At 38.0% G+C, this 24,771-nt stretch overlaps 1 protein-coding gene across 5 annotated transcripts in view; it reads left to right on the plus strand.

Moving 5' to 3' along the window:
* The window catches only part of TBX15 (T-box transcription factor 15), an 86,230-nt gene extending 62,197 nt beyond the window's left edge, over positions 1-24,033 (plus strand). For all 5 annotated transcript variants that reach the window (XM_087888320.1, XM_034411029.3, XM_034411030.2 and 2 more), the window contains exons 7-8: positions 6,459-6,556; positions 21,884-24,033. In XM_087888320.1, the coding sequence (XP_087744446.1) occupies positions 6,459-6,556; positions 21,884-22,674 (889 nt within the window). In that variant the 3' untranslated portion in view covers positions 22,675-24,033. The remainder of the gene's footprint in view (positions 1-6,458; positions 6,557-21,883) is intronic.
* The last annotated feature ends 738 nt before the right edge of the window (positions 24,034-24,771 follow it).

Raw genomic sequence — 24,771 nt, forward strand, 5'->3', positions numbered from 1 at the left:
ATTGCATTTTTTAAAAAAGAAATCAGCATGAATGTTTTCATATTTTGAAATACATTGCCTTGCAGAATAGACTTGTTCATTTAATTCATCTGAACCTATGCTGAGAATCAATAAACTACAGCTAAACCTTGTTCTGCCTCTCACTTTACCTGCTTTAATCCTCCCAAGCACCTTTTTAAATTAAAGTCTGTCTTGCCTCTTAAAAGTTGAAGTTCATTATTCTGAATTGAGGATGTTAAAACATGAAATTGGGAAGGGTTAATTTCATTATTTGTGCAAATTACCAGTGATTCAGAGGTTACTGGCTAAATTCAGGCATAGTTGAATGAGATCCCCAGAAGGTCGTAATGTATTACATTTGGACATTTTTCTACAAATTCTAGGAATCTTGGTAACGTGGTTCATTCATATTAGAAAGGATAAGTAACTGAAACTTAATGCTTTGCTGATACAAAATGAATTTTTTTAAGATTATCAAAGAGAGCCAAATGAAACCAGGTCCCAGACAAGAAGCATTTAAATGGCTTGGGCTCTTTGAAGAAAAAGTATCAAGATGGTGCTGGAGGAATGGCTTATCCAAGGCCTGTAACTCTTCAGGGGTCTCCCAAAATAATCAGATGCTGTCTGCAGCAATGCCCAGACACTCAGAGGCTGACAATTGCTAAGTGATATGGTAATTAAGCAAGTCATCCCATGATTGGACATGATTTTATGACCATTTTTATCATGGTCATTAAGCAAACCACATGGTTGTTAAGTGAATCTGGCTTCCCTAGCTACTTAGTTTGTCGGTACTTGGCTGAGAAGGTTGCAAATTGTGATCATATGACTGCAAAGTGCTGCAGCTGTGATCCAGTTGCCACGTGCTCAAATTGTGATCATATGACCATGGAGGTGGCGCAACAGCTGTAAATGTGAAGACTGGTTGTAAGTCATTTTATCTGAGGCCATTATAAGTTTGAAACATTGCAAAATAAATGGTCGTAAATTGAGGATATTCTCAGGAGGCAAACTACAATTACAAAATTCTTTAAAGAGTGAAGGGATCATGTTTGCAAACCAACAGATTTAAGCATATAGTATACCATAGCTTTGTCCAGGATATGCCAGTGTTCTCTTTTCTTTCAGTTGTCACCATTTTATGGCTGGCCATTTATAAAATCACTAAAAGTCTAAGTTTTTTCTTCTCCTAATTGCAAATTTTCTACCAATACAGAAGTATTTACATATGCTCAGACTCACATTTGGAAGTTGTCACAAGGAAGTTCCACCATTTAATTTATTGTTCATTAAAAGTAAGATTTTGTGGCTATGAAGCAGCAGTCAGGAGAGGCTTTAAAGTACAACAGCTGCTCCTAACTTAAAATGACTCATAAAAATGCTTTTGACTATGTAGAGGGAACCAAGGATCACAAAGATGAAAAACAATAGTGATAATTTACTACGCTCTTATCTTCCATTACCAAGTTTTGTTCCTTTTAAATCTCTCTTTCTCTGATCATGCTTTCTGAGTGTGAAATATGAGTAGCTTGTATCAAAAAGAGAACGCATTTTCCTTTTCTTTTTTTTTATCAGCCTTTTCTATATAGTAATCTGTTTTTCTTCCTTTGCTGAAACGGAGTTGAGGTCTGTTTGCTCTCAGTGTGTGGTTTTATTATTTTAATTAGCTAAGTGTAGCATTTGGAAGGTGTGTAATAGGCATTCATGACATGGCTTTAGATAGTCCACTTATCCCATGCAACTCTGTTAAATTGAATACTTCCCCCAAGGATTGGAATAGGCTGAGGCTTCCAATTCCTTTTAGGGCACTGAAAGGTGTTCTTTGACATTGATTTGTCAATGCTTTTTAAATGTTTTTACTGCTTTCATTGTGAGTTATGGTACATAAAGTAGGTGGCCAAATAGGTTTCTAAAATAAATAAAACTTGTTAGGAGAAAATATTTAGCTACATAAATCAATTTTTTGCTATTTTTTGCTACCACCAATAGCCTCCCACCGACCAGTACGCTCCCATAGAGAGGGGCTCCTCCGGGTGCCGTCAGCCAAACAATGTCGACTGGCGGCCCCCAGGGGGAGAGCCTTCTCTGTGGGGGCACCTACTGTCTGGAACGAGCTTCCCCCGGAGATACGGAGGATCCCGGATCTGCGTACCTTCCGTCGTGCGCTCAAAACGTTCTTATTTCATCAAGCTGGCCTGACCTAAGTTTTTTCCCCTTTTTAAATGGAAATTTTAAATTTGGTCTTAAATTATTGGGGTTTTAAATTTTCAGCCAAATTATTTAATTCGTTTTACTTTATTTTAAATTTTGTATTCATATGTTTTATTCCATGGCTGTTCACCGCCCTGAGTCCTTCGGGAGTAGGGCGGTATACAAATTGAAATAATAAATAAATAAATAAAATAAATAATTTTTTTAAAAAATAAGAAGTGTATGATTATGCACTAGACCAAGGAAGAGACCTAATGTAATTTAGACTTGGTATTTCTTCTCTGGCAGTCAGAGAAGGCAAGTCAGTTTCGCAGAGTTGCAATATTACATCCTGTCCTTTCTAAACAATTGATTGTTTGAAGAATAATGTTGCTAAGTGATGTACAGATCAGTAATTGCCTAATGTTAAATAATGTTAGGTAAAAGAATAATTTTTATTCATTTAGTTATTTCTCAATTTCTACTATATTTATCCAAATACTTCAGGAGGTATATAGAATTAAAAAATGAAGCATAATGATTAAATTTGATGTAATTGAATCAAATCCAAACCAAAACCCATCCTTAAAATAATTAAAAGTTTGGTGAAAGACACACGTTACTGTTCTCTTCCTAAATTCTGGGAGAATTAGAGCCAAATGTGCATATTTTTTTTCTCGCATAGCAACAGCCAAACTTCCAGCAACAGAGGCTTTTTCTCAGGGCCCTCTCTGGCTGAGTTAGGTAATTGGGTTGGTTCAGGTAATTAGAACATAAGCCATTAAGGGCTTTAAAGGTCAAAACTAGAACCTTATATAGAACCTAGTAGGCAACCAATAATCTATTCCAGCAATTAGGAGTCAGTTTAAAGCTTTTAGAGCAGGCACCCATATCATTCCTGAGCTTGGCTGCCATACTTTAAAGGTAAAGGTTCCCATCGCACATATGTGCTAGTCATTCCCGATTCTAGGGGGCGGTGCTCATCTCTGTTGCAAAGCCGAAGAGCCAGCGCTGTCTGAAGACATCTCCATGGTCATGTGGCCTGCATGACTAAATGCCAAAGGCGCACGGAACACTATTATCTTCCCACCAAAGGTGGTCCCTATTTTTCTACTTGCATTTTTTACGTGCTTTCAAACTGCTAGGTTGGCAGAAGCTGGAATAAGTAATGGGAGCTCACCCTGTTACGCGGCACTAGGGATTCGAACCGCTGAACTGCTGACCTTTTGATCGACAAACTCAGCATCTTAGCCACTGAGCCACCACGTCCCACTTGCCATATTTTACACCACCTCAATTTGTGGACACTTTTCAAGAGAAGCCCCAGAAAAGATGCACTACAGCATTTGAGTTACAAGCCAAGGAACAGCTAACCACTAAATCCAATCTACTTTGGGAACTGCTGCAATTGCTACACTAGTTGTAATTGTGAAAATGTTCTCATTGCCATCTGCAAATCAAATGATGCCTATGGGTCAAGAAATCTAGATTTTGAATAGGCTTTCTTGGGGAATGCAATTCCATGCAGATCAGGCTTCGATTCAGTCTTAGAATTCAGTTTCCACTTTACTAACAGCACCTTTGTCTAGCTTGGATTTAATTTCAGCTTAATTTCCTACACAATCGCTCATAGCTCTTGAAAGTTTGGAACTCTTTCCCATTTATTTGTACAGCCTCTTTTCATATGTGAGCAATGGCTTTTCATTTAGTGGAATGATTTCATTAAACTCATACAGAGAAATGAATCCAAAGTTCAGAATAAGTGAGGCAAATAATTATGAAAATTATGTGAGCAGTGTAACCTTAATATATAATGTAAAAATTGCTTTTCCAGTTTCTTTCTCATTAATGTAGAGTTGATGCTAAAAATTCTCCCTGACCTTAGTTTTCCATCCTGCTGTGCTCATCCAGAAGAATGCTTTGGTGATATAAAGCCTGTTTGTATTAAAGCCGTATCATTTTAGTAAGAGTTGGGTTGTGCTATATTGTAGTTCACCAGTTGGGATAACATCATTTTTCCATACCAGCTCTTTCTCATTCATCTCCACTTTATCTATTTCCCCAATTCTATCTCTCATTCACCTTAATAATTTTGAACTTATATAGTTATAGTTTGTAAATGAAATGTGAATTTGCTTTGCTTTTTTGCTATAAACATCTGGGAAAGTATTTATTAAAAGAAAATACTTTTCCGAGACAAAGTATCATACTGAATGTACATTTGCTAACATTTTGCAAGGTCAAACTTTACAAAGTATTGGGAAATGATTTTCTTACAAGTACAAAAACATCCATGGCCCATATCTGGTTATTGAGCTTTCTGCAAAGATTTGGCTTGGCTTCATTTTGGAGCATCCAAAATTATTTCTAAGCAATATGCTGGTCACCTGCTAAAGAACTGTTAAATACAGTTGGAAACTCCTTTTTATCTGGGAAGGGCTGACATGTTATAATTATAACTTCACATATATGCAGTGCAGTGAATGAAAGGCACATGTGCCTATGTACAAGTGCTGTTTATCGGACATTTTATTCTGAAAAAGACTTTTTATGGTCCAGTATTTATATATGTCTCTTGGGGAAAGTCCCATTGAATGCATCAGAGAAATTGCATTTATTGCTGATCAGATATGTCTGAAAGTGTCAATTTGGAGCTTAGAAGGAGGTTTCAGAGAACAATGATGGCTGTAAGCAACAGGGAAGGAGGACCATATGGGAGGCATTACTGAAACAAAGAAATATATCAAATATCATTCACCATTTTTGTACCACGGGATCCTTTTATAGTACCTGCTATTACAATGCAGTGGTCGTCCCCATCCTCCATGAAAATCAAACAACAGAGACCAAACTAGAGTTGTGCATATTTTTCTCTCTTTTTTTTTCTCTTCCTCTCAGGCTATCATTAATAAAAGCATGAAAAATAGAATTTGTCATAGAATAGGCACTAGAATGGGAGTGTGTGTTGTATCTTAATCAACAAATTACTAGTATACGTGAGCCAAGTTATATAAACGAGGTTTGTCCTTGGTTTGTAACTCAAATATTCAATAATTTCCATGGAGACACTGAACATCTCTTGTAGTTTTAGTAGTGACATGATATAATTGGGTTTTGTGAACATCTGAATCATCTGGGTTACATTTAAATTTTGCTGCATTTTTTCAGACAAAAAGTGGAAACACTGTATGCAAAGTTAAACAATACACACCAGCAGGCTCTGATCAGGTGGACGAATACCTGTCTCCTGTAATTCCCCAATCTGAAAAAAGGAGAAATGTTGGCAAACTCTATATCATCATATGAATATGCTTATGCTGATTTCACATAAATCATATTTGAAAAGAAATGAATTAAAGTCTTGTTGCATCACCATATTTGTAGTACTTCTTGCTTTCCACTGTGGGAACTTTGGATATAATGGCTTCTGTTATCTTTAGCAATCTAAACATTTTTTGTCTTAACTTCTTGTTGAGTTCTGGGTGGTCATTTTACTGAGGGAGAATATCTGTGATGAAACATTCTGTACTCTTATTCCCAATTGCTACTTGCAGACATTTAGCAGCTAATACACCCTGGCGATTTCTCCACTCCTAAATTAACTGTTAAAATCCTACGTTTGACCAACTATATCCTTGCTTCCGGGGTGACTTTGGAATGTTAGCTCCACTCCTTTTTAGCTGCAACCCCACCGCCCCCAGTCTTTTCATCAGCAAAGGGCCTTTAGGGACCTTGAACTCCAGAAATGGAAGGTGAGCAAGTTCTCAAAGTTAATGAACCAAAAGAAAGAAGACAGAGGAGAGGAAAGAAAACAAACAACAAATGATTGAGTAATAGCAAAAGGTGAATTGCTCTCTCTTTTCTTAATACTTCTTTCTCCCAACTGTTATTTAGCATCCTGAACCCTGGACACATTCCCAGTTCATCACTGCCCTTGATTTTGTCTGTGGACATCATCAGCTCCCTCTTTTTCCCCCATAAACTGCATTGAGTTCTTTGTCTTGATTCAGGTGGACCTCTAGTTCAGACCTAATCTTCTGGGGCCATTTCACTTATGAATTGGCTCCAATTCTCCCTCATTTTCCGGAGGAAACTTAGAAGATAGATAGTGTGTCATTAGAAATGTAGGACGATAAAATTAACAGTTATCGAGTTGTTGGAGAAAATCATGCTTTTTCTTACTTGCTAAAGGGGAAATACATCTTCATTGATGTTTTTAACCTTCCTTCCCTCTTCTCTTCCTTTTTTTTTTTTTTTTCATTTTGCAGAACCGGCCTGGAGGCCATTATGGAAACATATGCATTTTGGAGGCCCCCTGTGCGCACGCTCACCTTTGAAGATTTCACCACCATGCAAAAACAGCAAGGTGAGCCGCTTTTATAAGAGGCAACAGACGGGTGGCAATGGAATAGCCTCGGAGTGTCATAAGAGACATCTGGCATCCAGCTGAATTCATGAAACTCCTAAGTCTCTTGACAGTCAGGCAAAGATATAAAACAGAATAGTCCAGCTACTAGTTTCAGAAATAGGGAAAAAATTTGTAACATAGAGCTTTTACAGCCATTCAAAGGGGCTATTCTTATCTGGGCTACCTCCCTTGTGGTAGAGGGGAGGTCTGTTGTTTCGCATACTTTCTATTCAGATGTTTCTAAGCTAAACCCCAACTTTCATTTATTTTTTATTTATTTTATGTATTTATTTGTCAAGCATGTATGAGAAAATAAGTATAAGTATAAACATAACATATAAGCATATAAGTATAAACAGGTATCAGTATAAACATAAGAAATGAGTTCAAATAAATGGGAACAGTAGGACAGGGACAGTAGGCACGCTGGTGCACTTATGCATGCCCCCTTACAGACCTCTTAGGAATGGGGTGAGGTCCATGGTAGACAGTTTAAGGTTAAAGTTATGGGGGTTTGAGGATGTAACAACAGAGTCAGGTAGTGCATTCCAGGCATTGACCATTCTGTTGCTGAAGTCGTATTTTCTGCCATCAAGTTTACTATGAGTTTGCATCTGTTGTTTGCCCATGTATTATTGCGCTTGAAGCTGAAGTAGTCATTGACAGGTAGGATATTGTGGTAGGCAATTTTATGTACTAAACTTAGGTCAGATCGTAGGCAGTTTTTTTTTTTTTTTTTTTTTAAATTGATTTATATGCCGCCCTTCTCCGGAGACTCAGGGCGGCTTACAGTGCATTCAGCAATAGCCTTCATACTTTTGTATATTTATACAAAGTCAGCTTATTGCCCCCACAAACTGGGTCCTCATTTAACCTACCTTAGAAAGGATGGAAGGCTGAGTCAACCTTGAGCCTTGGAGAGATTCGAACCAGCAGTAAATTGCAGGCAGCTGTGTTAATAACAGGGTGCTTTAAACCACTGTAGTACCAAGGCTCTTGGGAGTGTAGTTCTAGGTTGTCCAGGCCCAAAATTTTAAGTCTGGTGGTATAAGGGATTCCATTGCGAGAAGAGGAGTGGAGTACTCTTCTCGTGAAATACCTCTGGACCAGGGGTGAAATGCTCCCGGTTCGGACCAGCTCGGGCGAGTAGGTAGCGATAGCGGTGGGCAGTTCGGAGAACTGGTAGCAAAAATCCCTGCCCCCACCCCCCATGCCCAGCTGAGCCGCGCAATCATCAGAGCCTTTTTTTCCTTTTAAATGGCTCTGACTAGCCAAGCTCTGACGATCCAAGCTCTGACGATCCCAGCTGAGTTGCCTGCTAATCAGGCAACTCAGATTGGATCGCCAGAGCCATTTAAAAGAAAAAAAGATTCTTTTTTTCTCCCCCCTCCCCCCCTCCCGCCTCTAGCTTCTTATCTTAGCTGCTGGTCACAACGCCTGCCTTGCTTTGCTTGCTGTAATACCTGCAATCCATTGCATCAGCAAGCAACTGAATCTCCCTGCCTGCAATCAAGCTCATCAGTCAGCAGCTCTATCTGCAACTTTAAGACTTGTGGACTTCAACTCCCAGCAAAGCTGGCTGGGGAATTCCGGGAGTTGAAGTCCACAAGTCTTAAAGTTGCCAAGGTTGGAGACCCCTGTTCTATTGGGTAAGTTTTTTTCCTCTTTGGGAGCTTTAAAAATAATAGTTAAATGGGCTTTTTTTTAGTTGTTCTTTTTTTAGACCTAGCCATTTAAAGTTTAGGAAGCTTTAAATTTAGCTGCTTTTATATAAAAATAAAAATAAATTAAAATAAAATAATATTTGTGCAGCTTTCTGAGATTTAATGTGTTTCTGTAGTGTTTCACTCTAACTACACAAACACATAAAATCTCATAAAGCTGTATGTGGAATTTTGTATGTGTAAAGTGTGAAAGTTGGTTTTTTGGGCTTTTTGTGGCTGTGTAAGGTTCCTGCTTGTTGCAGGGGCCATTTTGAGTCTAGCACAGCTGCTTTTACATTGTGGGTGAGCCAGTTGTGTTGTGTTCTGTGTGTTTAGAGTGTGAAAGTTTTTTGGGGGGGCTTTTTGTGGCTGTGTGAGGTTCCTGCTTGTTGCAGCGGCCATTTTGGGTCTAGCACAGCTGCTTTTACATTGTGGGTGAGCCAGTTGTGTTGTGTTGTGTTTTGTAGGTTAAAAAAGGGCAAAGAAGTGACATTGACTTGGCCACGCCCACCCAGTCACCTTACCACCAAGCCCCGCCCACTAATTAAGCCACGCCCACAGAACCGGTAGCAAAAAATTTTAGATTTCACCCCTGCTCTGGACTTGTTCAAAAGTTAGGCACAACTTTTTCTACCTGGCCTAACAAGGAAAGCCTTCCTCTGCCTAAAATTTAAGAGTTGGTTGGAGTCAACAATGCTAAAAGTATGAACCTATATGACCTGGTTCATGAAGAGATTCATGCCTTTTTAAAAGCCTGTTTAATGAACCACCAGTTTGAGTGCATAAGGTTTTTTTCAGCTGATTAATGGATGCTCTTCCAAGTAGTTGAGCTATTACTACCTCCTATCCCATGCCATCTATAATTCTCTGATGATGTTGCTTGTTTATATGTTTACGGTTTCTACCTTGCCTCCCTGCTGGGCCTGGCTACTTCTTGTCACTGCCAAGGAACATGGAGCACTGTTAGATGATCCCTGACTTTAGCAAAGGCCACTTCTGAAATAAACCTTTGCTGATATATTTCCTGGGAAAACTGGGGATATTTCCAGTCTGTTTGTCACAATATCCCTCGAGGATTTACATTCTTAAATAGTATAATATTCAGGGATGAGATTCTAAATGGTCACTGGAAAATCTTCTCCTGAGTGATAAGATGGCAGGAAGAAGCTACACTTTTTTTCTTTTGCCTTGCTTTTAAGAATATTTCAGCAATTAGTTAAGATTATTATGATTTATTCCTAAGTATCCAGTAATTATACTCCACTGCAGGTATTAAGAATTTTCTGCAAAACAAACTTCCCAGACTTTCTGTCTCAAAAATGGAAATCTAGGGTAGTATTTTCAATTAAATAATTAAAAATACAAAATCAGATAAAGCAAGTGAGAAGCAATTTGACACTCTACTGCAGAAAATTCTACATTTAAAAGAAGTCACCGGGAAATTAAAATGATATTGAAATAATTGAAATCTGTAGCACAGATAAGCTATTTTAGGCTCTGAGAGGATTTATTAGACCTGAAAGCAATTTAGTGCTCTTAGGAATATGATCCCACCTGGCAGAATAGTATGTTCTGCTTTCCTCCCCAAAATCTCTACAAAATCTTTCAGCCTACTGTAGTTCAGGTAAGGAAGTGGGAAAGACTTACTTTGTTGTCTTAGAGTACATATGATTGTGCAGTGCTGTGGATTCAAATACCAAAAAATATTTTGGATCAAATGTGCCTTTTTCTAGGGTGGTGAGCTGTGGAGCCATGCAGGAAAAGGCACAGTTGACCTAAGCAATGCAGTCAGCGGCTACATTTGTACTTCAGTGCTCCAAAGCATCTTTTTGCCTTTGAATACAAAGTGCTAAGAACACTTCTAAGTGGGTCTTCTTCAGTGGTACCAGTGTGATTGCAGAACATCATCTATGGGATTGACTTAGCCAAACCCGTTGGTTCCATTAGACGTATCAGTGATCATATTATGTTGGTCACTTTAGTTCACCTGTCATTTATCTTTTCCTTTATTGTTCATTTTATTAAGGTTGTTGAATTCCTTCTGTATATTTTTAATAATAATATATTTATTTTATATTGTAAACAACAGAAATAAATTCTCAGAAACATACAGGACATTGTTGCACATGTGCAGAATTCGAAATATTTTTTATTTAATAGCAATGTAAATGCAGAGATGGCAATTTAAGGGCAGCGTAATGGCTAAAGAGAATCTAAAGTGGGATTAAGAAAAACAACCATATTACATTTGCATCCTATAGACATACAAGTTTGACTGCAGTTTAGTTCTTCAATTTACAGTGTACATCTTTTAGGGTGCTCCTCTTTTAGTTTCATTAATTCAGAAGTTTACCTAGTCTCACCTTTGTCCACCCACCCCATTACAAAACATTTGTGGCATGATCAGACACAGTGCAGACTGAAAGACAGTATAGTACGTACAACTGAATTGGCACCTTGCTGCACCCAGAATGGTCATCTTTTCGTTAGCAAGGTTCTTTATAAAAGTGACAGAAACAAGTGGCACTTTTATAAAGAACCTTGCTAACCTGTCCCATGTCCCCTACTGTGCCTCTATTCTGAATCAGATGGGCCTTAACCACAGGAGGAAAGATCAGGATTTAGTTAAAATTGGTAGAGTCCAAGCTGGGTTTTCTAGACCTGTCCATCTGTTATTCAAAGACTATTTTTTCAATCCAAAGTTTATTCAAATGTATGAAAAGGTCAGTCCCTCATTGCTCAGTTACGACACATGTGTGAGCTATGCAATTGGAAACTCTCTTTCAATTATATGGAGCTACTTCAGGAATTTAACACCCAACCCAATGGCACTTTTGCCTGTTCCTAGTGATGCCCTTCTGCTGTTACATGCCCTGTAAGACTAGAATCTCCCTTATATCCTGCTTGATTATAAAAAAAAAAACTGTAATAAATAATGTTCTCTGCATAGCAGGAAAAAATAGTGATTAGAAAAAAAAATATGATGGTTAATCAAAGCTACAAAATCTCCAAATCCCTCCTTGATTTGGCATATTAGAACAAATTATTCCTATAATAGTACTACCAAACTTCATTACAGCATTCCTTGCAATACTTGGCTGTGTTATTTCCAAGCCATGTATTGTGATCCTTTCGCTGATACCTATGTGATGGGTGTTCCTTTCTCAGAATCGTGTTTGATCCTAAAGGACTTTTGCTTCTCTTATTGATAGACAGCTATCAATTTTTTTTAAATTTGATTTATATGCCGCCCTTCTCCGAAGACTCAGGGCGGCTTACAATGCGTTAAGCAATAGCCTTCAGACTTTTGTATATTTATACAAAGTCAGCTTATTGCCCCCACAATCCGGGTCCTCATTTTACCTACCTTATAAAGGATGGAAGGCTGAGTCAACCTTGAGCCTGGTGAGATTTGAACTTGCAGTAATTGCAGGCAGCTGATGTTAATAACAGTGCTTTAGTCTGCTGCGCTACCGGAGCTCCTTATCCAATCCAATCCAATCCAATCTTATTGATATGAAGGAATTATATAGTTAATGTATGGAGGAATTATATAGTCTCATAATTCAGCCTTTCTCTTGAATGTATAGGCCAATTAATGGTAAAGTAATGAATGAAAAACACTGATCATGACAATGGTCTCACCACTAGTACACTAATAGTGCAGGCTATTTACACAATCTAACCCTGAGTAAATGTACATGGGTTTTTCCTAGAATTTGTTTTAATGCTTTTCTTTCTGCATTATCGGTGGGAAGATTTCATGAGACTCCTTAGTCTCAGAAACATTGTCCTTGTGACTCTAAGGAGACAAAAACTCTTGCCCACATCTACTTATGGTGTTTTTTGTAAGATATTCTGAGACGTGCTGTGCTCTTTCCAATTATTTCCAAAACTGAGGGTCATACAACTTTTCGTACATGACTTTTTAAGGGACACTGACTCATAATTCAGATTGCCAAATATCTTCACTGAGCCATGCAATGGCACAAACTTTGACTTAGATGTGTTGTTCTTTTCTTTTATGATAATTTTTGATAATGGGTTTTCTGAAAGAGTGCTGGTCAAAGATCATAATAGAGGGTTACTAATAAAGAGTTTGCTCTTGTTGTTGAAATGCTTTCTATAGTATACATTGTTTTCTAGAAGTTTCTTAAAATTAATAGCAAGGGAAGAAATTTAGATCTAGATAATGGCACAGATTTTTTTTAAAAGGTAGCTTTGTTCTCAACTTTCCAAGAGCTATTTTAAAGCAAGAATCAACAAGGGAATATATCTTTTGCATCTTGGGTAGCTTGTTTTCTCCTTGCCATAAGATTGTATAAGAGATCCCAATGCATTATGGAGTATACATCAGAGTGTGGAACAGATTTTAACTCCTCATTTCTTTGTGAGTATCCTTGGACCTGAAACTTGTGGCATTTACACACTTGATTAGATGTGCCTTGTATTAATATCTGCACTGATAACCTTCTGTCCTCCTCTTGGTTATCAAATAACATGCTCATAGCAGCTACAGCAACTGCTGATATAGTCAAGTAATATAAGGAAAGGAAAATATTTAATGTATTTTTAGCTGCTTTAAATGTAATTTGGCAGCTGAAAAACCAGGAAGGAAGCCAACACCATGTGACTAGTTAGTTCCCTGCAGGCTACTAGCAACTGTTCTTTTGGCTGCTCAAGCAAAGATGGCATGCACAAAATGTGGTTTGCAGTTCAGAACTTGCTTGCTAAAATCTTGACTTTAGTCACTTACCAAATGGATCCTCTTTACTTTGCATGCAATTTTATTGAAGGCCGAGTAATTGCAAAAAAGGAAATCTAAAGATTCTCCAAATGTCTTGCTTTTTTCCCTACAAAATCTTACACAATTCAGTAGATCCAAAAGCAGAAAGTTGCTAGTGTTAAAAGAGCAACTTCTTGATGCCTGAAGTGCCTGTTGCAGAGCCAAATGCTTTCATGAGCCTGAACTTCTAAACAATATCTCCACTTCTAATCTCTACATTGAGGGAAAAAGGAAAAGCCCTTTGTGACAATGCCCTTCATTGAAATTGGATGATCTCTTATTCCCAGTCCTCTCTGCATTATGAACAGATTCTGAGCTGAGTACTGAATTTAGCAATATTTTATATAGGCTCTGAATACTATATAGGCTCTGAATAAGTCATCTTTCAAATGACTTATAAATAAGTGCTGCTTCTAACTGCAAGTACACATTTTGTTAAACCCAAATGGGGCTCAAAAATTGAAAAAAACTATCACAATTATTTTCTTTCTTGTTCCCCATATAACAGTAAAACTTTCAGGTCTTTTAGGTTATCCAGGTCTATTGTCTGCTCAATGTACGAATCATGTACAATGTAAGTTAAATTATCCCCAAGAGATAGCTGGGTAGCCTTTGCTTGAATCCTGAGAAAGACAGCCCCCACATCAGCCTCTTCCTATTGTTAGGAAATATTTTTTAAATATTCAATTGGAATCCATCTTCCTATAATTCGGCAGTATTACTACCTTGCCTTCCATTATGCTGTGACAGACTTGGCCACTTTTTATGTGAAACTCTTTCATTCTTCTTTCCCTCTTACCCATTGAAACATCCTCAGATTCCAGTCTTTTGATCCTCTTCCTACCTCTTCTTTGGACCTGGTCTAACTTCTCTGGATCTTTGTTAAAGTCTGGCACTCAAAGCTGAACAATACTGTCTTTGTAAGTGGCTCTTGAGAATGCAGAATGAAGGGAAACTTCTGCCTGATATTTGGAAATATGTCTGTTCTTTAGCCTAAGATTGCTCAAGTCTTTTCTGCAGCTAGATCACACTATTGATCCATATTCAACAACTATTATAGTATATTTTTATGTACTATTGTTAAACCAAGGGTCTTCCTGACCTATACTTGTACATTTGGTTTCTACTACCTATGCAAAGAACTTGCCTTTGTCTTCTTTTAAATTTCACTATTATTTTCAACCCTTTCCTCTGTCACAGGTAGGTTGTTTTTATTTTTATTTCTATCTTCTAGAGTATTCGCTCTCCACAGACCTGGTTATCATTTGGTTGATATTTGCAGTAGACCAACCTTTTCTTGGGAATCTAGGAACAGCTTTTTTTACTTTCAGCACCTTCAGTTTCATCAAGGGGCTCTGACATTAGAGGCCTTGCCATTTGATAATCCAAATAGTAAATTACACAGATTTTATTCATGGAGGTTCATATCAAATGGTAGAATTCTTATACAAATTCCTGGTTTAAAACTATGCAAACTACCTGTGCCCTCATGCACAAATATGCTTCTCTTCTATAAAAGTATTGAGGTTGGTGTATAATAAAATAACAAATAGAATATACGGTAATGCCTAAATGAATACAAGAGAATATAGTATGCTAATTATATAGTAATCTCATAAAAGAATAGCAGGACATTTAAGAGTTGTTAATACATCAAAAATGGCAGCAATAAAACTTTATTTCACATTGTATTGCATCTTTTACATCATAATACAACCTCTTTGGAATGAAAGTATCTTCTTTTCCTTGCGAAAGAGATAGAGATAAGAAGTCTGACACAAAATTGTAATTAGTAGTCTCCCAAAATCACAAAACTGACTACTATAGAAAAAATCTTCGCTTTTCAAATAGCTGGGAAGGTGTCACAAGCAACAGTTTGACAAATTCAGACAGAAATTACATTACATGTTAGTTAATATTTGTTTGCTTATGGTCTTGGAAATACTTTGGATTATTATCCAATGAATATGGGTCCCAGCAGGATCCTTAAAACTTCATAGATTGTTAAGGCCAAACTAGATAGGGTATAAATATTTCATGACTAACATCCCATTTGTTTACTTCATTGGCACCACATTGATTCAGAAATGCTATCCCACAGAGGGAGTAATTCTTTTTCCCCATGCTATTTTTTTCAATTAGAATTACCACTAAAAGTTACTTTCTTGATGCAAGACTCTAGAACACTATAGAGGACCTGAACATTTTTAAGAGCATAGGATTAATTTTTCCAAGTAATTGACCAATATGTCTTTATATTTGCACTTATGCAGTAGTGACCTACAGCTTCCCAGATATTTCCCAGAGGCTGTATTTTGGGAGGAAAGGTAGATAATAGATCTATAAGAAAAAGATTCATTTTGTTTTTTAAAATATATTTTTATTTTTGGAAAAAAATAGAGACTGTCAGAGGATTTTAATGACATTAATGGAACTTGAGCAACATAATCTCATTAAATTGGAACTTTGCAATGCAATGCAAGAAACATTTCCTATCTAAATGTAATCAGAATCTTATTTCTAAGTAATTAATATTATAAATCTACTAAAATCATAATTATTTTTCTTCCTGCTGAAACTTTCATGAACAATAAGGTCTCCTGCTTGGGTAGGGAGTTGGATTAGATGATTTACAAGCCCCCTTCCAATTCTGTTAATCTGTTAATTTAAAAAAAAAATTCCCGAAGAAGTAAAGCAGTGTCCCAAGGCTTTATTGTCACTGATGTTTATGGATTACTCCTCAACAGAACTGATTGACACAGTCATGATTTCTTTCTTCCCTTTCCAGTTGAAAGCTGTTATAGTAGTCCTCGATTTATGACAATGGAGGCCGGAGTTTTTGTTGCTAAGCAAGATGTTGGTTAAATGAGTTGCAACCAATATCATGACCTTTTCTAGCCATGGTTGTTATGTGAACAACTACTGCAGTTGCTTAGTGAATCACATGGTCTTTGAGTTAATCCAGCTGCTCTCCATTGCTTTGCTTACTAGAAGCCTGCTTGTAAGTCACAAATGGCTATCATACAACCCCAACACACTGCATCCATTGTAAATATATGCTAATTGCCAAATGCCAGAATTTTGATCACATGATCATGGGGACACTACAATGGTCATAAGTGTGAGGAGGACCAGTCATAAGTCATTTACCGGACCAGTCATAAGTCATTTACCGTACTTCAGTGCTGTTGTAACTTTGAAGAATTACTAAATGAATGGTTGGAAATTGAGAACTACCTGTATCTCTTTAGTTTAGAAAAAAATGTTTTACAAGACAAGTGGGTTTAAACTAATAAATATTTTTCAAGCACCTTCTTTCAGAATTGGAACCAAAAACTATAGTGAAATTCCAGAATACCAGGCATTAGAGAACCAACTCTTCAAAAATGATATCATCACCCCCAAACTTGGTTTTACATTGGGACAAAACAGATGTACAATTAATTTCTCACAGATGGCAATTAGATTTTATGGGTTCAGTTAGGTTAGAGAGAGCCAAAAATTGATTAAACAATTTAGACTGACTTTTAAAAATCACGTTGAATCTGATCCAGATTCTCATTGTTAAAAAATATTTGGCTTTGTTTTATTCTGTTTAATGAAGAGAATTTATTAACAAAAATAAATCAAAGTTCCAGTAATTCTATACTCTATCATTTTCCACAACAGATTTTCTTGATTTCTGCGATATATGCAATTCTCTTTCCCACACAATATAAATAGGAAATGTTCAGATTGGTTCTACAAGCAAAGGTTTGACAATATGTACAGTTACATAATAACTGTATGCAGCTTTTTTCAACATTTAAGATGAAGCATAAAAAGTAGATAAGTGAATTCTTAGTTTGCTAATTTTTAAGATTTTGCCATCCTCACAAAGTAATTCTATGGCCACATGGATATGAAGTGGAAAAACAGATCCAGGTGTTCTAAAGTGGATTGTGAGTAGTTTTGCATGAAAAACATAAAAGAAGCCTCAACTGTGAAAACTGTATTCAGTGAAAAGAAAGACTGAAAGTAGTCAAAAACACATTCACTTTGTATTACAAGTAGGTGGAAGAGTTTTAACTTTTGTGTATTCCATCTGAATCATGTTTAGAAACATGGTTGTAGGTAGAATTCCCTTTAACATTTATTAAAGGAAAACTTGTGGATGTTTGAGCTCCTACACAACTTTAGAAAATTGTGAAAGAAAATAAAAATAAAAAAGAAACTGCTTATAATATTACAAATACCCTGTTTTCCCCAAAATAAGACATCTCCTGATAATAAGGCCAATCAGGCTTTTGAGTGCATGGCAATAAGGCCAACCTTATTTCAGGGTTCAAAAAAATATAAGACAGGATCTTATTTTTGGGGAAACACAAAAGACAAAAAGACAAAACAACAAGCACTAATAAAGACAATAATAACTGGATTGGAAATTTCAAAAGGCTGATGGACTGACATGAGCTGTAAATCATATTACAACCGACGGGTCTGCCTTTAAATAATTTACACTATATGGCTGAGGGAAAAAAATCTTGCTAATGGAAAGAGTATTAAAGCTGAAGCAATTGGATAAAGTATTTTGAAATACAGTAATGAAAATGAAGCACTAGAAATATATTGGTAAATCATATCAGCACATTTCAGCTTTAGAAGAACTTTATTTGGTGAGATATTTAACTGAAAGAGCATGGCTAAGTTTAAAAGTGATATATAGAGATTTGAATGGATCAAATCTCCAAAACATTGTTGTGACTCCGACCACCAAGCCCGTCTTATCAGAGGGAGAAGGCTCCGAAAGTGAAGGAGAGGAGTTGGCCAGGCCTCCCTCTCCAGGACCCTCCTCTCTGGCAATGCCTCAGGTGTCTCCCAAAGGAGAAGAGATTGGCCAGGAGCCAGGTATCACCGAGCAGTCACAGTCGGACAGTGATGGAGATAAGTCTTGGCTGGATCCATGCCAGCGTCGGAGAGACAAGCACGCAGCAGAAAAGGAAGCGTGCCAGAGATTAAGCTGAGTCACTGGACCACACCCCACAGGGGATAAAAGGGGGTGTGGTGGCCATTCAGGCTCTGTGACGGACAAAACTAAACAACTAGTGAGTCTCATTGTATCTCTGAAACTATGTTATCTGCCTGCCTTGGATTTAATACGGACTGGACTTGACAATTCTGTGGCTTTGTGTATTTGTTTTGGTTTATCTGACGGAGGAGGAACACCTCCCTCTGTGAGTAAAGTTATTGACAAGCAGCTACTGGGTTGCTGCCAATCCTGTTATCGAAGGAATTTATTGTCTGCAAGTTTTATTTAACCCCTGGCTGACTCTTTGTGTGCGTGTGTGAGACGGGGACAGAACAAACATATACAGATGAATACAGATCTATTGTATACAATATACTGTATAATGTACTGTACACAGATACACTACAATAAGAAAAGAAAAGGCCTATGCTAGTAAGCAGCATGATTAACACATTCATATTTGGTGCTGCTATTTAGACTCAAACATTCAGAAGATATACAGGTAGTCGGAGTCCTTGATTTACAACCAATCATTTAGTGACCATTTGAAGTTACAAAGGCACTGAAAAAAAGTGACATGACTGTTTTTCTCACTTACGACCCTGGCAGCATCTCCATGGTCATGTGATCAAAATTCAGATACCTGGCAACTGCCATGTATTTATGATGTTGCAGTGTCCTTGGGAATCATGTGATCACCTTTTGCGACCTTCTGACAAGCAAAACCAATGGGGAAGCCAGATCCACTTAACAACCGTGTTATTAATTTAACAATTGCAGTGTCAAGCCCTGGCTTGCCATACCTGGGGGGTGGGGAATGGGGAAACTGCTTCAGGGACAGTGTGATGGCTGCAGGAGTGGCGTGGTTTCAGCGGCTGGCATTCCAGGTGCTCCCAACTCCTTTGGCCGGTGTGCCCATTTCCATCAGTTGATCAGTGCTGATGGCGGCACAGCTGACAGCTGGAGAACTGTGAACCTCCATTTCCTAGCTGCTGCAGTTCCTAACGGCTACGGCTGTGCCAGGGTGGGTCGGGAAGACCTGGAAGGATGAACGAACACAGCCAGATGCTGGCTATGGGGGTGGGCCATGGGCATGCCTATATTAATCCAGAGTTATTTACAGTGCTGGTAGGCAATAGCTCCTAGCACTGACTTTCTCTCAGGCGTCCATACTAATCAAATGCGGAAACAAGGTTACTTGCTGCAGGTTTTAATGCGGCCGCAGTCTGGCATGACTGAGTTATAACAGTTACAAAGTCAGCACTGGGAGCTATTCTGCATTTGATTAGCCAGCATACGGACACCTGAGATGCAGTGATTCACAACTGTGACAAGAAATGTCATAAAATGGGGCAAACTTAATAAATGTCTTGCTTAGCAACAGAAAATTTGGGCTCAGTTGTGGTCATAAATCAAGAACTACCTGTATTGGAATGCAAAGACAAAGACAAAGATTATAAAATGACTATATGCTCTAAAATGATGTGAATTGAATATTGCTTCAAAGTCAAAGTGTACATCATTGTTGAAAATACATCAGATTAAAGAGCCCTGTGGTTATTTTTATACTTTATTGATTTTATTGTAATTTCTTCTATAATTGTGAGCTGCCTAGAACAGACCTGGGCATTTTACAGCCCCGAGGCCACATCTGACCCTTTACTTGTCCCTCTCCAGCCTGCGTGAGACCAATCGGAAATTAGAAGTCAAATGTAAATAAGTGTATGCCATGCATGCAATACAACTGCTTTTATCTGGAAGGCAACTGATATGTACATATTTAATTTACATATGTGTGTGCAGGCGTGGCTATGCACCTTCACAGTAAACAAAATCATATAATTTACTAGTTTTTTTATGAAGCAATAAAATGTATATTGAACAGAATTAAGTTCAGCCTATTGATGCGGCCTTCCACAACAGTCCCAGTTCCTCATGTGACCCCTTGGAAGAATTAATTGCCCACTCCTGGCCCAGAGTCATTGAGAGTCAGATGGCATACAAATGTGATAATTTTTTACTATTATTCAGTAGCAGCCTGTTTACAAATACCTCAGTGAAATAAAATGCCTTGCAGTGTTGAATACTGCTACCTTACATACTCCTATTAAATATGTTAAATAGTACTGTTGCATGCCGCTTTCCTTGCTGTACTCAGTGATTTCATAAATGTTTTTGGCAATTCATATGTGGTTTTCTGGTGGGACTCCAATGATCAGGGCTGGATGATTCTTCAAATAATTGAATCAACTTTCAGCCCAGAGACATTGTCCAGGTTGCGGAAGATGATGACATAAATGAAATCAATCAACGTTGTCTGGTATTCTTATTTTCTGGAAATGTTAGGCACTAGCTGCTGACTTCTGCTTCCTTTTATCACGTTATATTGATATTGTAGTCTATGCAAAGAAAAATTGGTGCCAAAACAAGTTTTCCCTTAAAAATAAACATATCCAAAATGCAGTGAGAGAGTTATAAGGATTTCCAGGACACAGAAAGCAGAATATTGGGTAGCAGGAAAGACACATGTTTCTTATACCCTTGAATAAGAAAAACAGATAAAAGTTCATATCCGTACATCTAAGCTGAGTTCTTAAGGATACATTGACTATTCATGCCTGGTATTCTCAAAACTAGAAAATAGAGGTGGTATTATTTTCTATAAGCTGCATTATAAACTAATTTTTAATATTTGTAACAAGTGGGACATAAAGCAAAATGGTTCGTTGAGAATTAAGCCGCTGAGAAGATTCTGCTATTTGACTTTAAACAGAAGCTTAAGTCTCACAATGGGAAGCAGGATTTCATGGGAGGAGAAGAATCTGGGCTTGTTTTTTTTGGGATATCATCAATGAAAATGGGAGGACATCCTTGGCTACATTTTTGAGGGGAGGGGGATGTGTGAAAAACAAAATAGCAACATTTGTGAAGGGTCATTCAAAGAATCTATCAGGTGGATAAAGTATGATTTGCCATATGCTTTAGACTCCCTAGTGATTCTTCCCTTATGGACAGAGATCCAGAGAGAGCAGTGTGGTGGCCTAGTGGTGAAAACGCTTGCCTCCCATCCAGAAGTTGAGAGTTCAATCCTAGGTGGCAGCAAATGTTTCTCTCCTAGGTCACAAAGACAAAATATCTGCTGCGAACTCTGTGTGGCATCAGGAAGGGCATGTAGGCAGTAAATGCTCATTGATCCAGTCGCCCTGATTTTATCCTAAATTAAGGGATTGCTACAGAGTCATAAAAAGGGAGGTTTTTTAAAAGCCTACTTCAAATTTTGAAAGTAAGGAATCTTTGAAAAAGGAGGATATGGAAAAGTTACCTATTCAATAAATGTTTGCAAAGGGAGCTAGATGAGAAAGTGCCATATTACTGAAATGCAGTTTACTATCTCCCTCTTCTATAGGATGCTTTCAACTATCCCTGCTTGCTTCTGTTCTTTTTTTGGATATATAAAACTAAGTTCAGACCAAGCCCTTGGACGTGGTTGGACATTATTTCATTTTCTTAGAAAGCCTATAGAACTCATTTGGGGCTCAGAGGCATTTTTTGGGGAAAAAATGTAGCGGAGCTTTTTCTTTGCTTTCCAGTATGCTGGCAGTTTTTGGCTACCTAAGCACTTTTGGAATGAATATGAAATTAGGACAAAAGATCCAATTTTTCATATTTTCCACTGGGATAAGTAAGAGAGCAAATTATTAGAGGAAAAGACAGAAAATGAAATAAGTATTGTTTACATTATATAAGTCCATTTTGAGTTGTTGCTTTCTTTTCTATTGTCTTTCTAGGCGGCAGCACAGGCACTTCCCCAACAACCTCCAGCACAGGGACCCCCTCACCCTCAGCATCTTCCCACCTCCTGTCTCCATCCTGTTCTCCTCCAGCCTTTCATTTAACCCCCAACACTTTCAATGTTGGCTGCCGAGAGAGCCAGCTTTGTAACCTGAATCTCTCTGAGTATCCACCGTGTGCAAGAAGCAACATGGCTGCCCTGCAGAGCTACCCAGGCTTGAGTGAGAGTGGATACAGCCGGCTCCAGAGCGGGTCTTCTGCTGCCACTCAGCCATCGGAAAACTTCATACCTCAGCGGACTCCAACTCTGATCTCAGGAATGCCTGCTCCTTCTGCCCTGCCCGCTAATGGCAAAATGGAAGCTTACGGTGGCCAGCTGGGATCATTCCCAACATCTCAGTTCCAGTATGTCATGCAAGCTGGCAACCCCACCTCCACTTCTTCTTCTTCTTCTTCCCATATGTTTAGCGGTGGCCACATGCAACAGAGTTCCTACAATGCCTTTTCCCTTCACAACCCTTATAATTTGTATGGATACAATTTCTCAGCTTCTCCAAGGTTGGCAGGAAGCCCTGAAAAACTGGCCACCACACAAAGCACTTTACTTTGTTCTGCTCCTTCCAGCGGGGCCTTTGGAGAAAGGCAATACCTTTCAACAGGGATGGATCACAGCATGCATGTGATCAGCCCCCCCAACAGTAGCCAGCCTACAGCCAGCACTTGTGAGAACAGGCAGTATGGGGCTGTCACAGGATCATCTTCACAAATGTCTATGCACATGGTTTAAATGGTGCTCAGAGCCTTCGCCTTGGCCAAATTGTGAACAAATATCTCATTTTATCTACTGGTGGTTTCATCCTGGTTGCTTTTCAAATTTAAACTGGACTTGTATTTGAATGCTCAATGGAACCTAAGCCAATTATAGCTATATTTCAAAGAACTGAATTGTGCAGACTGGAATCAAAAGCCATGTGGAACTAAATAGCTTCCATTTTCAATGGATGCATTTTAAAAATAGAGAAAACTGTTTACAAAAAATAGGGGCCGTGCTTTACAGTATATGCAATAATTCTGAGTTGGGTGTGAACTGTTCCCAACAGAAGCCCAGTGTTTTTGCCTTTTTTTTTTTGAAGTTTCCCAGATGTGCACAACAATCCCTGAAGATTCAAGCTGTCCTATATAACTGGACTATCGGAAATAGAAAACTGCCAAAATGCCTTCTTGTTATCTACATTTATTAGTTCAAGTTCATAGCCATCTCTCACTCAGCTTGGTGAATATTTTATCTGACTGGAATGTCTCTTCTTGAGAGAATTTTGCCTTTTCTATTTTGGGGGTATGTGGCTCTTGCCAGAGAACAGTATTTTTTTCTCTTTACAAAATTTTGCCCAAAGAGGAAACACCCATTAACCCTAAAAGATTTTCTTGATGTATGCAGGCAAGGAATTGTTTTTATAGCAGGCTTATCTGGAAACAGGCATGAGTGCTGCTCACATCTCATTTTGAAAAGGAATAAGGGGAAGTTGTGCTCAACTGAACATTCAGGGGCTTATATAAAATGCAAAAAATTGGCAAGCCATGTGCAAAACATTTATCTTCCCCAGGAGGTAGTTATAAAGGAAGAATTTCTCTTAGTCAGGGGTTGTGTTGAGTGGACAGGCAGAAGCCTCGTCGCAAAGAGTTACAACAGAAGGCCTGTTCTGTCTGCTGAATTGGCCAAGAAATAAGTGCCTTTCTCAAATATTTCTCTCTTGTAATATTATTTTTTCTTAATCTGTTGGAAAGTAAGTAAGCAAATGATGCTCAATAAAAAGAGCAAAGTGATCTTTTAAGTTAAAGTGTGAAAATGAAATTGCCAAATAACGTGAATACAGGAACTGCAGTAGAGAGGTTGTTTTGATGTGTTGTAGATAAATGTATTTAATATGTTTCTAGCATTTGTGGGAGGGAGGGGAGTACAATATTATGAATATTAAAGAGGGTGATACAAGTGTATGTAAAATATATATTAAGAAAGAAAGTGTATAAAGATTTGCCTTATGCAGAGAACTCTGTTTCTAGGTGCCAAGCACAGATCTTATACAAAATAAACTTTTGCCCTTTTTGTGTTTTGTCTGTCAGGAAATAAAATTGATGTACTATAAAATCAAAATGGCAATAACTGTTCACAGTGAGATGAGCCCAGTTTTCTTCAGGCCTGCAAATTAACTGATAGCCGAGAGCTACCACTGGTACATGCTTTAGGCAGGCTAGCTGGTTTCTAACTAAATTTTAGAGCATAGTGTTTATCCTATTCCTCTATACCAGTGTTTCTCAACCTTGGCAACTTTAAAATTTGTGGACTTCAATAACAATAGCAATAGCACTTATATACTGCTTTACAGTGCTTTACAGCCCACACTAAAGTGTTTACAGAGTTAGCATATTGCCCCCCAAAAATCTGGGTCCTCATTTTACCCATTTCAGAAGCATGGAAGGCTGAGTCAACTCCAAGAATTTCCAAATAGCATGCTGCCTGGGGAATTTTGGGAGTTGAAGTCTACATATATTCCAAAGTTGCCAAGGTTGAGAAATATCAATCTATGTATTCATTGTACTTGCTTCTTTTTAAGTAGCCTTAATGTGATTATAGAACTGGGCCTCGGATAGATCCTATCTACGGTATTTTCCATATTTGTTTTCTCACATTAAAAGATGTGACACTTTTGGTTATTTTAAATTTTTGCCTTTTAATGTAAGACATTCCTAAATGAAAACAAAAAACCAGAAAAATCTGCATTGTATATTTTTACCCAGCAAAATTCAGAGAGAACCACATAAAAAGCAATATAGACAGCGAAGAACCCCATCCTCAAAGCCAGCAAGGAAAGCCCATTCTGTACTA

This window comes from Pantherophis guttatus, chromosome 2 (genome assembly GCF_059756535.1).
Source record: "Pantherophis guttatus breed Tessera chromosome 2, ASM5975653v1, whole genome shotgun sequence".
In the NCBI taxonomy this organism is placed as follows: Eukaryota; Metazoa; Chordata; class Lepidosauria; order Squamata; family Colubridae; genus Pantherophis; species Pantherophis guttatus.